Genomic DNA, 14,729 nt, shown 5'->3' with positions numbered 1-14,729 from the left:
ATTGCCGGAATCGGGTGACCTGTGGTTCTTTTACTGAAAACTTTCGAATTCAGGAAGACAAAAGGGGAGGTGGTTGAAACAGAAAATAAGCATTCGGTCAGATGTTGCGCGTGTATAAAAGTGTTCTAATCGTGTCAAATATGACATTTGTTTTTCTGTTTTTGGTCGACTCTCTGATTTTTTTTTAATATTTGCCTGACCTGTAAAATTGTAAATAACACCCATCATTATTCGCCATGAAATTCGTGAAAACTGCTTTTTGACCTGATAGAATATATTTATAGTTGAAACTCCCGGTCTCGACCCGACCAAAACTTCAAATCTACCGTACTACATTTTGACACTTTGGTTACGGTAGATGCGAAGTTTCTTCGAGACTCAAAAGTCAAAAAATTTTCGATGATTAATTTTAACTTGTTTTAACATAACTTTTGGGTATCAACGTGTATTGACCCACGACGTGGCTAAGAAGATCGTACAACGTGAACTCTATGAACTAACTTATTTATTCCTTAGTTATGTAATAATAAACTACTCGTCTTCGCCTCCTGGTTCTGCCTCGAATACATAACAATAACTTTTTGTTTCCCGGTACACATAATTTTCATATTCATATGTTCTTTCTTTTTCATTTAGTTAATATTTTTATAGTTCAACTTATTTTCTATTTTCAGAAAATATGAACACACTCCTCACCTTCATAGTCTTTTTGGCACTATTTTTGATGGCTTACTCTATGCCGAACCCTCCTTCTTTCCCTATCGTAAGTTTGCTCCAACGATAAAATATTTTCTCTCGCCTTCTCTGTTCATTGGCTGTGAGGAAGTACCCTCACGGTCTTGACGGCACAAATAACCAGTTTGCATGTCGGCCTCGATAGCTCAGTTGGGAGAGCGTACGACTGAAGATCGTAAGGTCACCAGTTCGATCCTGGTTCGGGGCATTCTTTTTTGCAAATTCTAACATCAATTTGAGTCATTTCAGAAAGAAATTTGTGCGGCTTACGGTGAAAAGTGTGTGAATAAGTTTAACCGAAGGGATTGTCCAGAAAGGACAATTGAATGCGAAAGATATGCGAATCAAGGAATAAGAACAACTTGGTCTTTCTGTAAGTGCACTCAATTCTAAAACTTGATTCTAAAATTAAAAAAAAAACACACTTCAGGCATGTTCTCAAACAACTACGATCTCTCCGCATGTCATGAACGTATTCAAGTCGACTTCCAAATTATTCAATCATGGATCAGCAAAGATCAATTCAAATATCTTCCAGAATAAGAAGACACAATTCTGATTCATGACCATTCATTGTTAACAAAGATCAACGGGGTGAACGTGATGTAATGTCTTGTGGCAGATAGATGTAATAAAGTGTTCACAACTAGAAATGTGATAGCATGTCAAAACACAGATGTTCATCAATGGGTCAGATTTACCACTGATAAGATACTACGATTTTGATTTTTCAAACTGGTGAACCTAAATGGTCATATAAATTCAACAAGCACCAGGAAAATTTCAAGTTTAAATTTTCAAGAAGATAATTCATAGAAATGCATAATTTATTGTAAATATGTAACAAAACCAATATGCTCTAAATTATCTAAATTATTTCAATATGCAATACAAAAGCGAATTGTTGAAAAAAAGTCACATAGTCGAAAACGAAACATATCAAAAACTTTTATTGGTGGGAAACGGATCTTTCTTTCGATAGTTGTTGAACCAGTCTCTATTTTCGGTTTTATGGTTAAATTAAATATTAAAATTTTTTAAAATTAAATTTATTGAATACGTTTTTTTTAAATACGTGAATCCAACGCTACACACAGAAAAGTGAATCCAAGCTTCAAAAATCAATAAATTCAGTTCGAATTTATTCTTCTTGTTTGGCAAAGAAACAATGTCTCCCCGGAACGATAGCACTCGTAAGCATCGTAAATCTCGTTCAATCAAGGATGATCAACACTATCCGCCAGTGTCTTTTGTTGGAGTAGAGGTAATTTTCGTCATTTCATTGGTCCTATGACATAGTTGCGAAATCTTCAAAAAGGTAATGCGCCTTTTAAAAGTACTGTAGTCTTCACTTAACGAAGCAGAATTGTTTATTGATTCACAACGTATTCTCAATGAACAGCTGTTTATTTATCGAAAAACCAAATGAAACACGTTGGAACACTGTTAAAAATTCAACAGAAGGTTGGAAATTACAGTACCCTTTAAAGGCGCACGCCCATTTTTGTGTACCGAAAAGTTGTCGGGTCAAGACCGGGTCGTGAACTTTCAAGAATTAAATCAGCACGTTGTTAATTAGCCGAGTGAATGAAACAATATTTCAGTCTGTTGGTATTATCGAGTGTCCAGGGAGCAATCACTTATCGCTGGCTTCAATTCCAACAACCGAATTCAAAATCCCGGATGAACTTGCACTTTGGGTGCGTGGTCGCATCGACAATGTCGCTCCGAAACATCCGTGCGATCGTCGTGGTCAACAACCATTGGCGAAGAAGGAGATTTCGATGAATTCGTCTCGTTCCAACAGCTCCTTTCCAGCTAGAAGTCCAGCTATCATGACATTGATGGGTGGAGTTCCAGAGGCAGAAAAAGAGTACAATGTTGGAAAGGATGGACTTCTCAAAGTTTCAAAAATGATGGAAGGTGGAAAAAGGTGATTAATGCTTTGAGCTAACTACTTCTGAAGTTTTTCGAAGCTCATCGAATATTGTAATTTGTGAAAACACGAAACGTCAGTTTCAAGGCGCACTCCGTTTTTAGATGTGGGTCTCGCCGCGATCTCCCTCGCCATGGCCGTGATAAGTGCCAAATTTCAGAAGCTTGTTCATCAATTCTGTACACCTTCAACATTCCCATGGGAGACCGGCGCGATTACAGTTGTATGTTCCTAACTCATACCTGCCTAGCAGGCATGAGCAAAGCACATACAACTGAGCTGTAGATAAAAAGAAAGCATAGGTACTTGAAAGCCTACACAGAAAAAAACCATGATTTATATAAATTACGCGATTATTTGAAAACTGTTAAATAATTTCAGATACGAAGTCTCCGCCAACGACCGCTTCACTGTCTTCCAACAATCAGCTGGCCAAACTTGCCTCTTCACATTCAAAGCTTAGAAGTCAAAATCGAATATAATCGGAAAATTGATGATAGTTTCGTTTTCTCAATAAATGTTTCATTGAAAGTCAAAAACAAGAAGTATTTTAAAACCGATAGTAGGAAGGATAATAATAATTAATAAGGCTTGTAAAATTTATTTGTACCTTATGGTGAAAAAGAGAACTGTTGGAGGCATCGATATTGAGAACAAAAAATTACAGATAGGCTTTAATTTATTATGAAAGAAGAATAATGCCCGGAAAAACAGAATTTAGAAGATCTGAATGCAATGATTCTTGCCAAAGATGACGACATCCTTCATTTCCTCGACATCCTCCAGATACCCAGCGCCGTCGATTTTGTGCTGAAAATGGAACTTTACATGGAATATTGTTGATTTTTATCAATAAAAAGGCATAAATTAACGTTAAATAACAACATTTTCGATATAAAACAGCGAAAAAATGGAAAAAATCGGCATAAAATTAAATAAAAATAAAAGGAAAAAAATTAATCTCGTAAACCCACACGTGCGGCACGGTTTCGTGGGCGGGGCGTCTCTGGCGGGAAAATCTTGCGTTTGAAATTTCACATATAGGCATCCAATGGATTTGCGGATTTTAAAAATTAATATAAAATCAGGGAAATTTTTTAAATTTTTTTCACATCGATATTCGGTATCAAGAGCACAATTAGAGTCAGAAACATATATTTCCCCACAAACTCTACTCCCCCTTTAAGAGAGCATGTAATTATTAGGTTTTTCTGAAAAATAAAAAACGGACGGAAAACCAAGTTTTTGCTGGTTTTCACGGAAATTTTGAGTGTTGAGTTAGCATCGACATGATTTTTCATTGTTATTTTGAAGCTACAAAGATGGTCAATATTTTTTTTTTAACAAAACGACAAATTTAGACCGGATCCTGTCACATCGGGTACTATATCACTGGTTTCAGCTGTGTCAGTGGTCAAAAATATTCAATTCAATAGGTACTAATGTAGTCTTCATGGTCCTTTCACAGCTGGTTCCTAAATAAAACATACATTTTTAATTTTCAAATTGTGAAAAATTAGAGAAATTTCTGTTGCAAAGGAAAAAAGCTCTCCGACTCCATGTGTTAAAAAATCCTAAAGTTTCAAAAATCAAATAATTTTTCGTTCCCAGTGCTTTTCCGTTCCCATGATCAAAAAAATCATTTTATGTAACAGAATAATTTTTTAAAAATTTCAAAAACACATAAAAAAATGGTGTTGTCAATTTCCTGTTAGTTTTTGCAGCGGGTAGACTTTTACCAGTCGGGCGCCTTTTTCATTATCACCCGTTATGGGGATATCCGTTTTTCCGAATCACTTTCTCTTTTTATCTGCCATTTGCCATTTCATCTTTCTAATCGCCATGTCAATTAAGTGAGACTTTTTTCCTTATTTTTCACCTTTTTTTTCTGGTTTTGCCACTATGGAGAAGCGTAGCTCATTTTGCGGAGTTGATGGAGTCAAGTGAACAATTGGTGCCAATTTGAAGAAAAGATAATGCGTGAGTGGGATGGTTGAGGGAAGAAAGATGCTCAATTTTCAACCAAACAACAACATGAACTAAGTAACTGAAGATCAAAGTGCAATTGGTTTTTCTGATGAGAGGGGTACTGTAGATTATTGCATTTTTTGGTGAATCTTTTATCTGGCTCAATTTTTAACTTGAGTTTTAGTATAGTGGAAGCTTTACAAAAATCGCAGGGGTTGAAACTTAAAATTTAATAATTTCAAACTGAAACTATTTTTACTTAATGAGTAAACTTTGAACATTTAACATTATTTAAATGAACACCGAATCATATGTGGTTTATTATTTCTGACAATTCTACAAAATGACCAAATACACCATGTTGTTTCGAAATTTAAAAAAAAATTAGTGGCAAAGTATGGAACATCAATTGATTTATCTGAATATAAAATCAATTTTAGCTGAAACACAATTTGGCATTTTTTCCAGAATACACAACTTTAACCAATAGTACTGCTTTTATCTTTTGCTATGATCCGAAGTTTAAGCACTCGATCCAAGGCATCTGCTCGGCAAATTGGCATATTGCTAGTTTACCAAAAAAGTTTTGAAATGTACTTGTAGTAAGCGAAATCACTTAAGACTGTAAATGTTTACATGTTTCCCGTTTTCAAACAGTACTTTTGTTTAAATTTCAATTTTTAGCTAATTCTAGAACCGCTTATAGCATGGATTTGATTTTGCAATTTGAAAATTGAAATTATAAAGTTTCAAAACAAAATTTGCAACCCACAATTTGTAGAAAATGTTTTTTTGTCTACTTTTATGACTATTGGATTGACATAAATACACTCGATTCATTTTCAGGGTGCTCTATCAACATGAAAATACCTTTGTCTACGTGTTCTGTACTGACAAACTTCAGAAAATGCACGTGGAGCCACCAATCTGAAATCACTTTGTTCCGCTGACTTTGCCCTTTTATTTACTCATCTTGTTAACATTCTGAAAGCATCCGCTTTCTTTTCTCATTTCATATTTTTTCGAGTTCCCCACGATTCAATCTGCCAGTTGTCACCTCTTCCTCCCCAATCTTCTCTCCGTGCCAAGATTAATTGGCCTCACTTTATCAAACAATCGAGATCGGGGAGGGCACCGCCCATTCTTGCATTCATCCACCCATTTCAACCAGGCATTCTTTCAAAGAGCATTCTATCTTCTTTTTATTTTACTTTTTGAAAAATAAAAGAGCAAACAACAAATTAATTTGTTGATAGTCAGAATGATGCGGACCCTCGTTCTTCTATCTTCAGTGGCAATCTTATCCACGTTGGCTGTCAAATGTAAATATGATGGAAAGGATTTAGAGAACAATGAAGTTATTGTGAGTTTTTTTTAAGTGTTAGTACTTATGAATTTCAATATTCAGTTCAAGGAGGGTAGTTTTTGAAAATCAAATGATAAATATATCCTATCGGGAAAACATTGCAGAAAGGCTTACAACTTCATTAGGAAAAACCGTTCGTAATTCCCAATTTTAGACTTTCTCGTTTTCTATTTTTTGAAGTATCTAAGCTAGAGAATGCAAATACTCTAGAAATGATTTGGTAAACAAACTTTTTCTTTCAAAAAAAATCAGGTTTATTGCAGGAAAGTAAAGTTCTCCAAAAAACCTCAAGAAAAAAAATGAAAAAAAAATCGAAATTTCAGGCCAATTGAGTTGAGCTTCGCTTTTTAAATTTTTGTGAGAACCCAGTCAAATTATACATTTTCAACGGATACATATTTCTTTTGAAAGTCTGCGAAGAAACTCCCTTATTTTCACTTTCCAGACTGTTCAAAATGCATTCCGCATAAAATGTTTGACAGAGGACAACGGATCATGGAAAACTGAAATTATTGGATGTGTGACCCCAGATGGAACAGAAATTAATGCTGGTGAGAAGAAAGAAGTCGGGGATAAAGTTCATGAGTGTGTCAAATCTGAAAGTGGACAAGTTTCACTGAAAGAATCCAAGGGACGCACGGCTGCATGTCCAGGAGGACAGAAGCATGGTTAGTTGATTTGCTTCAATTCTATTGTGAAATTTTTATATTCCAGGTGAGCAATGGCAGGAGAAGTCCTTCAAATTCCGTTGTGGAGATGGAGGAGTTGTGAAGTTCGAGGCCTGTGTTGGTCAGGACGGAAGTGTGATCCCAGCTGGAGAAACTGGAAAGATCGGAGGATTCGATGTGAAATGTGAGCAACACGCGAACGGAACAATCACAATGCAAGCTGCAAATGACCCAAAAAGCTATGATTGTACTGCCAAAGATGGATCTTCGAAGAAGAATGGAGAGGAGTATGTGGAGGGAAACTTTGTGAGAAAGTGCGGAGATTATGGACAGGGAAAAATTATCGGGTGCCATGTAAGTGATAATATACAAAGAACTCTGAGCATGTACATAAAACATGCTTTCAGGCTGAAAATGTTGGAAACACAATTGGAATTAACCAGAATGTGACATCTGGAGACATTGTGTACAGCTGTACAAAGGATGGATCTAACTACAGTTTCAAGACTTACAGCCTTAAGGCAAATTAGTTGATTTATTGGAACAATTTTTAAGTTTGCAATATGAATAAAGTTTTGGTTTGCTTGGTTTAGTTCTATTTAGTTTTATTTGGTTTTATTCAAAAGTGACCGACGGGGCGAAGACGTGAAAAAGTAGGCAGGTAGGCATGAGATGCACGTCGGTAAATAGGTAACTACGAAGAAGACGCAAAGATAAGCAAGTAGCAAGCAGGCATCATATCTATAATATATACCTGCTTCTTGCCTACCGTAGGCAAGAAGCAGGTATATATTATAGATAGGCACACAGAAGTTGATAGGCGCTCAGATAGAGGGGCAACATATGCATGAAGTCGGTACATAGGTGGGCATTAAGTAGGTACTTAGGTAGGCAGGTCCCGCATCCGAAAAAAAACAGGTCGCCCAGTTTGTTACTCCTAGTTCGAGGTTGGTAAAACTAATAGTAAAAAGAAAATTTCAGAAGCCAGAAGTGTACGCCATGTGTGCCCACGAAGGGAAACAATATAAAAATGACACGACTTTTGTAAGCCCCCTTATAAAATCTTTAAAAGAAAACGGAAACAATTCAGATTTCACAAGGATCATTCCGAATGAAATGTGTGACTTTCAAGAACTTGACCTCCACTCTTGAGGTGATCTCTTGTATCACTCCGGCGGGCGTTGAAGTACGTATAATTGGATAATTGGAGACACCCTTTTTTAACACAGTTTCAAACAGATTTCCATCGGTACACAATTGGAAGAAGGAGATAAAGTATTCGAGTGTACTCCGGGAAATGTCACATTGAAATCTACTCCCGGACAGACTGGGAAATGTAGAGGAGTATATAGTGTTGGAGATACATGGGTTGAAGATTCGTTCCGACTTCTCTGTGAACCATATGGAAAAGTGAATTTGAAAAGTTGTATTTCGAAAGAAGGAGTTGAAATTCCACTGGGAGAAGCTAGAAGAGTTCCTGCTGGATATGCAATGGAATGTGTCACGGTCAATGGAAATGTAGCTTTGCAGACTGCAAAGACATTTGATTGTGAAACTGGTACAGGAGAGATCAAGAAGTTTGGTAAGTTACATGAAGACTTTTACAGGGATTAGGAAAATATCTAGTAAGTTCCTCGAATTCAAAAATGTAAATTTTATTCAAAAGTCGTCTCGTCGAATGGTCTGAAACTTTACAAGCTTTATAAATTAAAGTCATCATTTTATAGACAAACTGTAAAATTTTAGTAGATGTTCAAGGTATCTGAGAGTATCATCTTATTCTTCATTTTTTCAAATCATTTTTTTTTTTGCAATTTTTAGGTGACACGTGGAATGAGGGAAATTTCGTGCGTCGTTGTGCCAACTATGGTGTCTCTGCAATCATTGGATGCTATGCTGATGGAGTTGGAAGCATTGGTCTTAATCAGAACATGACATCAGGAGATTTTCTCTACATGTGCATTAATCAGAATGAGCAATTCAAATTCAGAACACTGAAAGCTACCTAAGAAATAATAAAGCTAAATTCAGTCCGATATAATTGTTTATTGCCTTTCTTTGTTGCTTTGTTTTTTTTTTGAAATATCATTTTGCTGATAATAATAATAAATATTGCTGTTTGTTTCAGCTTCAAAAGTTCCAAAATATGATAGCATAGATCTAAAGAGCTTATACTGCGGTGGCACCTAGAATTGATTTTTGATACCTCCTCTCCATGCATAGTTTTAAGCTTAAATAACATTCTGAGCAATGAAACAAAACTAGATCGCTGTTTTTTTCACTGCGAGATTTTTTTTTGAAGAACATAAGTTTATATTTCACATTGATGTTCAAAAAAAATCTAAACTATTTTAAAACAGATGATCTAATGAGTTTTAATGTTTAAATTATAGAGAACCCATCAAAACACAGGAAGTTTAAAAATCGAAGTGATGGTGCTCCCCTTTGGGAGAAAATCCATGTTTCAAAAGTACAATAATCTAAAATTGATCGCTATCAAAATTTTTGTTATTACTACTCTTTTAAAAACATATTTATGATGTTTAAAATGGATACTTTCTAGGAAAAAAGTTGTAGTTTTTCTGGATAAGCTTGCCTCTACTCACGCCTAATCCTTTGCAATAAATTCTCTAGAAAATTCTCAACCACTAGATAAATACTCATTGATGATTATTAATAAAATATTGCAAGGTTTCATTTTCCCCACCTTCAATAATGACTGGTTATTTCACTTTGTTCATTCATCATCTAACATGTGCCTTTTCCTTTTACTGTTTCCATATTTGGCATCTGGTCAATTTCTACAAACTGTGAAAGTTGGTCTGTTGTTCTCAAAAGATACTGCTTCTGTGATGAGAGCTGTCGGTTATCGAACATCAGCTGCAGCGGTGTTAGTGGCAAGGGATCGAATTAGAGCTGAACATCTTTTGGATCAATATGATTTTAAGTAAGTGATATGTTTTCTATGTATAGAGGGCAGGGTTTTTTCTTTTCTCTCAAATAAAATAATTCAGTTTCACTGTAAAATTTGATGAATGCACTGAGGGTCTTGCTGGCGGAAAAACGGTGGAACTAATAAACCATGATAATGTAGACGTAATCATTGGTCCAACATGTAATCGAGCTGGAATCGCAGTTGCCTCTCTAGCCGCATACTACAATGTTCCAGTCTTCCAATGGGGGCTGACGACTGCAGCTGACATTGGTAATGTCAGTAGATATCCTACAACTGTCACATTGTCACTTGATACACACAGGTTTGTTTGGTTTTTCTGAAGAAGGGATAAAAAATCATTTAAAGCATGGCTCTCGGAGTCCGAGAGGTTTTGAGAAGATTCGAATGGGATGAATTTGTATTTATATACTCAAACGATGGTGATGAAGAGAAATGTGCCTCGATGAAGGATGATTTGGAAAAAATGGGAATTGAGAACTCAGATGTTACCCTTGCCTACATGGTTCAGATTCAGACAGTGACACTGGACGCCTTACAGAAAGCACTTACTGAAGTTTCAAAAAGAGGACGAAGTTGGTGAAATCTTTGTATTTTAATTTTTATGTCTTACATTTCAGTCATAATTGCTTGTTTCGCTAATGGACGGGGATTCAAGAAAGCATTTGTGGCATCCACAGTGCTGGCTGGAATGTCAACTGATGAATACATGTACATGTTTGCGGAACCTCAATCCAGGGGTTTCTGTAAGTTCCGAAACAATCGCTATACAGGCTCTACTCTTATTTTCAGATGTTGATGAAATAAATGGTGGGGAGCACTATTCCTGGGATGACACTGATGGGAATTTTGTCACTGGTCTCACGCCTGAGCAAATTCGAGACGCCTACGGAAAAGTGTTATACATATGCGATGTGAGTATTAATTGTATTTTTAAGTGAATTTTCTAGCAACAAGAAGTGATTTTTTTGTGTGTTACTGATAACTTTTTTAGAACATGGGGCTACCAACAACAATCACACCAGAGTTTGCAAATTTCTCAAGCCAATTGATCAGCCGGATGACCGAACAGCCATTCAATTGCGTACAAGATTGTTCAAATTCGACATATAAAGTTGTAAGTTAGTTCACAACTACAACTGGACGAAACAGAGGACCGTTGCTTCTCTTTTAAATATCAAAATAAATTTACCGTATTTCTTGGCATTCAAGACAATGTTCAAATGCCGCACAGCTTTGTAATAATAATATTTAAGGGAAACTTTATATAATGCCGTTTGAGACTTAAAAATTCAAAACATTGAAATCGGCGTATTTAACCCGTTTGAGTTTATTTTCCTCTGAAAATGAATACCTAGTATGCTCAGCTAGTAATAATATAATAAACTTTTCAGCCGGCTACCTACGCCGGACAACTATTCGATGCCTTCTATGCGTATGGTGTTGCACTGAACAGATCACTTACACAAGACCCAACGAGAGCAAATTTGAAAAATGGTTCATTTGTACTCAGTGATATCGGAATGTCATTTCAAGGAGTCGGTGGAGGTACGGTAACACTAGATGACACCGGAACACGAATCGTTCAAGTTTATATGTTTGCTTTAAATACTTCACTTCTCCCATATCTTGCCGCGAGTCTTGTGATAAATGGATCTGAAGTGGTAATTGTTGATTTTCTGATTAGATTTTAGTTAAACTTGATGTATTCAGGAGTATACTCCATTTTATAAATCAGAGGCGGATCTTTGGAGTGTTCGACCATTGGCAAGGCCGATATGTGGGTTCTCTGGTTTAGAGTGCCCACCAGACTTCGTCAAAGAATATCTTGTTTATACAATTATTGCGGCGGTTATTGTAGTTTTGGCTCTATTGGCTGGATGTGCAGGGCTTCTGTATACGATGCAGTGAGTTTTCAGGGAAACGGAAGCAAATTGTTAGACTTCCTGAGGAACTTGTCTACCCAACAGGGGTGTAACAGGGTTTTAATAGCTAAATAATTAATAGCTAAAACGAAAACTGTCTCTGTACTTAAAAAAAAGTAATAAAAGAAAAAAAAATTCCAGGCAAAAAATAAGCTTAAAGATGGACAACTTTAAAATCCTCATAATGGTTAAAAATACAAATTTCTTAAAAGTGGAGGAGCGCAAATATACGTACGCTTATGGTATCGCAATGGCCAAATCTCGAAAGCTGAAATCACAAGTTTTTCCATTTTCAATTACCCTATTGTTAAATTTCAGAATGAAGAGAAAAGAAATGGAACGTCAAGATCTTCTCTGGCAAGTTCCATTCATCGAGCTTCAGCAGGTGCAATCGAAATCAAAAGCCGAGGCAAGTATGCACTCATTTGCAAGTGGACCCTCTACTTCCACAAAAATAACCGTTGAAAGTCGCTCGGAAACTATAAATTTCATTTTCTACTACTACCAACAGGATATTCTTGCGGCGATGAAACACGACTTGATCCTCCAATTTGATGCCGAACAAAAAGCAGAATTTCGTCAAATGAGAAACTTTGACAATGATAATTTGAACAAGTTCATTGGATTATGCCTTGATGGACCCCAACTTTTTTCACTTTGGAGATTTTGCTCAAGAGGATCTTTATCAGATGTTATCAGTAAAAGTTCAATGCAAATGGATAGTTTCTTCATGTTTTCCCTAATTCGAGATATTTCAAATGGACTTTTATTCATTCATAACTCGTTCCTCAAATGCCATGGTCATTTAACTTCCCGATGCTGCCTAATCGATGACCGATGGCAAATCAAAATATCTGGTTATGGATTAAAATCGGTTCGAACTTTTGAAAATCCGAAGAAAGAAGATCTTTTGTGGACTCCACCAGAAAATCTGAGAAATGAGAATGAAGAAAGGCTTCCTGAAGGTGATATCTATAGCTTTGGAATTATTTGCTCGGAGATTCTAACAAGATCGTCGGCTTTTGATCTGGAAAATCGAAAAGAGAAGCCAGATGTAATAATCTATCAAGTGAAGAAGGGAGGTCATAATCCAATGAGACCATCATTAGACACAGGAGAAACTGTTGAAATTAATCCAGCACTGGTAAGAACCTGAAAATTTAGCATTTGTAATTGGTGCTACCAATTTGCATAAGTGCATCTTTCATGAAACTCAAAGTGAAAAAAATGAAAGTCACGGTAGTCATGTAAAATAATTTCAGCTGCACCTGATCCGAGATTGCTGGACTGAAAGACCATCAGAACGACCATCAATTGAACAAGTCAGGGGTCATTTAAATGGAATGAGAGATGGAAGGAAATCAAATTTAATGGATCATGTGTTCAATATGCTTGAAACTTATGCATCAACACTTGAAGAAGAAGTATCCGATCGAACGAAAGAACTGGTTGAAGAGAAAAAGAAATCGGATGTTTTACTGTACAGAATGTTGCCGAAGTAAGATTTTTTAGTTCTTCATAGTTTTGGGAATCTCAAACTAAATAGCCTCAATCTGCCAAAACCCGAATTTCAGAATGGTGGCTGACAAACTGAAGCTGGGACAAACTGTTGAACCTGAAACTTTTGAGCAAGTCACTATATTCTTCTCGGATGTAGTCCAATTCACGACTTTGGCTGGGAAGTGCACGCCGTTGCAAGTAGTCACACTTCTCAATGACTTGTACACAATTTTTGATGGAATTATTGAGCAGAATGATGTTTACAAGGTTAGTTAAGTTATTCCCCCCTAATTATAATTTAAGAATGGGAACTTTTTTTAAAATTAAAGTTGTCGTTAAAAGGGCGTGTTTGTTATTGCGGAAGGTTATTCTTTTGAATTTTAAAATTGAAATTGAAGTTTTAAACTTTTTGCCTTAAGTACTCAACAACTCTATTTTCAGGTGGAAACAATTGGAGATGGATATCTATGTGTATCTGGATTACCACATCGAAATGGAAATGAACATATTCGTCACATTGCTCGAATGTCTCTTGGATTCTTGTCCAGCTTGGAGTTCTTCCGAGTTCAGCATTTACCATCTGAGCGTATCAATCTAAGAATCGGAATTAATTGTGGTAAGTTTTTCAAAACAAGAAAAAACAAATTAAGCAATTTTTTAAGGTTCCGTGGTTGCCGGAGTCGTTGGTTTAACAATGCCACGATACTGTCTATTTGGAGATGCAGTTAACACAGCAAGCCGGATGGAGAGTAATGGGAAACGTAGGCTTTGATTTGAAATTTCTTTTTGAAAAATTTATTTGTAGCCGGAAAAATCCACGTGACTGCTGAAGCGAATCAAATGTTAACTCAAGTCGTTGGTGGATTCAGGACAGAATCTCGAGGAGAAGTTATAATTAAAGGGAAAGGAGTTATGGAGACATATTGGCTTCTAGGAGAACAATCTAGAATTAGTGTTTCTGCTCAGGCACCGCGAGAAAAGACACCAGAACCGCCTCGTCGGCAATCTGTTCGGAGCATATCTCCAATTATTGAAAAAATGTCAGAGGAAACTCAGAAGGGATTGTATTCTGCTTACAAGGATTTTAATAATGGCAACGAATGTGTTTCATAAGTCTAACAAAAATAATAAAAATGATTTCACTTAATGTTTTTTTTTGCAATTTTCAAAATCGAGGACCAACATGAACTACTGACACAGGAATGTCATTTGTGTGCCCACGTTAATGCAAGATCGCTCCACTGTAACACTGGTTTGAATTGATCAACCATACTTTTTTTAAATTCAGCAGTGTGAATATATTGTATTATCAAAGGATCCGGATCTTGAAGATAATTTCCTAGCAGATACTGGGTCCCGTAAAAAGATTTTTTTTAAATCTACTAAAATGTAATTTAATTGGCACCCAAGAACTTGTACCTTTCGAGATTATAAGTAGAACACAATTATTTCTTTATAAGCTACTGTAAAGCAGAGGTTTTTGGTTTTGGCATTTGAAGAAAATAAACGTTTCTATAGATATGGAAGATAGTGGGCATAGTTCGGTTGATAAGATTTGGATTGATTCCAAATTTTGATCAGAAAAAGTGCAGATTCCAGATTCCAAAGAATTTACCCAAGAAAATTTAGAGAAAATTCACTCAACAGCTTTTCCTGTGATTTTAGTTGGTGTGGAAAT

The 14,729-nt window shown here is 36.1% G+C and overlaps 4 protein-coding genes and 3 non-coding genes across 8 annotated transcripts; 5 read left to right on the top strand and 2 right to left on the bottom strand.

Annotated features, from left to right (window-relative positions):
* Positions 1-507: 507 nt before the first annotated feature.
* Positions 508-1,389, top strand: ZC412.10 (DUF19 domain-containing protein). The gene is made up of 4 exons (NM_001129602.3): positions 508-591; positions 675-763; positions 985-1,108; positions 1,166-1,389. The coding sequence occupies exons 2-4, from the start codon at positions 680-682 to the stop codon at positions 1,276-1,278; spliced, it is 321 nt and encodes a 106-aa protein (NP_001123074.1). The 5' UTR covers positions 508-591; positions 675-679; the 3' UTR covers positions 1,279-1,389.
* Positions 871-943, top strand: ZC412.t1. The gene has a single exon. It is a non-coding gene; the product is annotated as a tRNA-Phe (tRNA).
* ZC412.12 lies at positions 871-947 on the bottom strand. The gene has a single exon (NR_070007.1). It is a non-coding gene; the product is annotated as an Unclassified non-coding RNA ZC412.12 (non-coding RNA).
* Positions 1,390-1,860: 471 nt separating the features above from the next.
* ZC412.5 (UDENN domain-containing protein) lies at positions 1,861-3,210 on the top strand. The gene is made up of 3 exons (NM_074262.3): positions 1,861-1,999; positions 2,340-2,668; positions 3,053-3,210. The coding sequence occupies exons 1-3, from the start codon at positions 1,904-1,906 to the stop codon at positions 3,132-3,134; spliced, it is 507 nt and encodes a 168-aa protein (NP_506663.1). The 5' UTR covers positions 1,861-1,903; the 3' UTR covers positions 3,135-3,210.
* Positions 3,211-5,784: 2,574 nt separating this feature from the next.
* ZC412.3 lies at positions 5,785-8,816 on the top strand. Of its 2 annotated transcripts, NM_001330883.3 has the most exons (8): positions 5,785-6,002; positions 6,451-6,673; positions 6,720-7,027; positions 7,081-7,194; positions 7,655-7,717; positions 7,764-7,859; positions 7,913-8,255; positions 8,495-8,816. In NM_001330883.3, the coding sequence occupies exons 1-8, from the start codon at positions 5,904-5,906 to the stop codon at positions 8,680-8,682; spliced, it is 1,434 nt and encodes a 477-aa protein (NP_001317886.1). In that variant the 5' UTR covers positions 5,785-5,903; the 3' UTR covers positions 8,683-8,816. The 2 variants fall into 2 exon arrangements, with proteins under 2 accessions (NP_001317886.1, NP_506662.1); NM_074261.7 differs by lacking the exons at positions 7,655-7,717; positions 7,764-7,859; positions 7,913-8,255; positions 8,495-8,816 and having other exon boundaries at positions 5,900-6,002; positions 7,081-7,264.
* A 234-nt stretch (positions 8,817-9,050) lies between these two features.
* Positions 9,051-14,198, top strand: gcy-14 (Receptor-type guanylate cyclase gcy-14). The gene is made up of 14 exons (NM_074259.5): positions 9,051-9,620; positions 9,688-9,930; positions 9,975-10,201; positions 10,247-10,372; positions 10,419-10,540; positions 10,621-10,743; positions 11,021-11,290; positions 11,340-11,533; positions 11,870-12,695; positions 12,814-13,049; positions 13,126-13,318; positions 13,493-13,667; positions 13,714-13,812; positions 13,857-14,198. Exons 1-14 carry the CDS (start codon positions 9,427-9,429, stop codon positions 14,162-14,164), a joined length of 3,336 nt encoding a protein of 1,111 aa, NP_506660.2. The 5' UTR covers positions 9,051-9,426; the 3' UTR covers positions 14,165-14,198.
* Positions 12,791-12,940, bottom strand: ZC412.11. The gene has a single exon (NR_070006.1). It is a non-coding gene; the product is annotated as an Unclassified non-coding RNA ZC412.11 (non-coding RNA).
* Positions 14,199-14,729: the final 531 nt, after the last annotated feature.

This window comes from Caenorhabditis elegans, chromosome V, assembly GCF_000002985.6.
Source record: "Caenorhabditis elegans chromosome V".
Lineage (NCBI taxonomy): Eukaryota > Metazoa > Nematoda > Chromadorea > Rhabditida > Rhabditidae > Caenorhabditis > Caenorhabditis elegans.
The sequence above is the reverse complement of the archived record's forward strand: the minus strand, read 5'-3'. Positions and strand labels throughout refer to the sequence as shown.

Excerpts from the sequence above, each read along its gene's own strand:
- ZC412.10 (NM_001129602.3), top strand. The coding sequence starts at position 680 with ATGAACACACTCCTCACCTTCATAGTCTTTTTGGCACTATTTTTGATG. Across the intron at positions 764-984 it reads ACCCTCCTTCTTTCCCTATC|AAAGAAATTTGTGCGGCTTA; the intron begins GTAAGTTTGCTC and ends GAGTCATTTCAG. Across the intron at positions 1,109-1,165 it reads AAGAACAACTTGGTCTTTCT|GCATGTTCTCAAACAACTAC; the intron begins GTAAGTGCACTC and ends AACACACTTCAG.
- ZC412.5 (NM_074262.3), top strand. The coding sequence starts at position 1,904 with ATGTCTCCCCGGAACGATAGCACTCGTAAGCATCGTAAATCTCGTTCA. Across the intron at positions 2,000-2,339 it reads TGTCTTTTGTTGGAGTAGAG|TCTGTTGGTATTATCGAGTG; the intron begins GTAATTTTCGTC and ends ACAATATTTCAG. Across the intron at positions 2,669-3,052 it reads ATGATGGAAGGTGGAAAAAG|ATACGAAGTCTCCGCCAACG; the intron begins GTGATTAATGCT and ends AAATAATTTCAG.
- ZC412.3 (NM_001330883.3), top strand. The coding sequence starts at position 5,904 with ATGCGGACCCTCGTTCTTCTATCTTCAGTGGCAATCTTATCCACGTTG. Across the intron at positions 7,195-7,654 it reads TCAAGACTTACAGCCTTAAG|AAGCCAGAAGTGTACGCCAT; the intron begins GCAAATTAGTTG and ends AGAAAATTTCAG. Across the intron at positions 7,860-7,912 it reads TCACTCCGGCGGGCGTTGAA|ATTTCCATCGGTACACAATT; the intron begins GTACGTATAATT and ends AGTTTCAAACAG.
- gcy-14 (NM_074259.5), top strand. The coding sequence starts at position 9,427 with ATGTGCCTTTTCCTTTTACTGTTTCCATATTTGGCATCTGGTCAATTT. Across the intron at positions 9,621-9,687 it reads TTGGATCAATATGATTTTAA|TTTCACTGTAAAATTTGATG; the intron begins GTAAGTGATATG and ends AAAATAATTCAG. Across the intron at positions 10,744-11,020 it reads CAAATTCGACATATAAAGTT|CCGGCTACCTACGCCGGACA; the intron begins GTAAGTTAGTTC and ends TAAACTTTTCAG.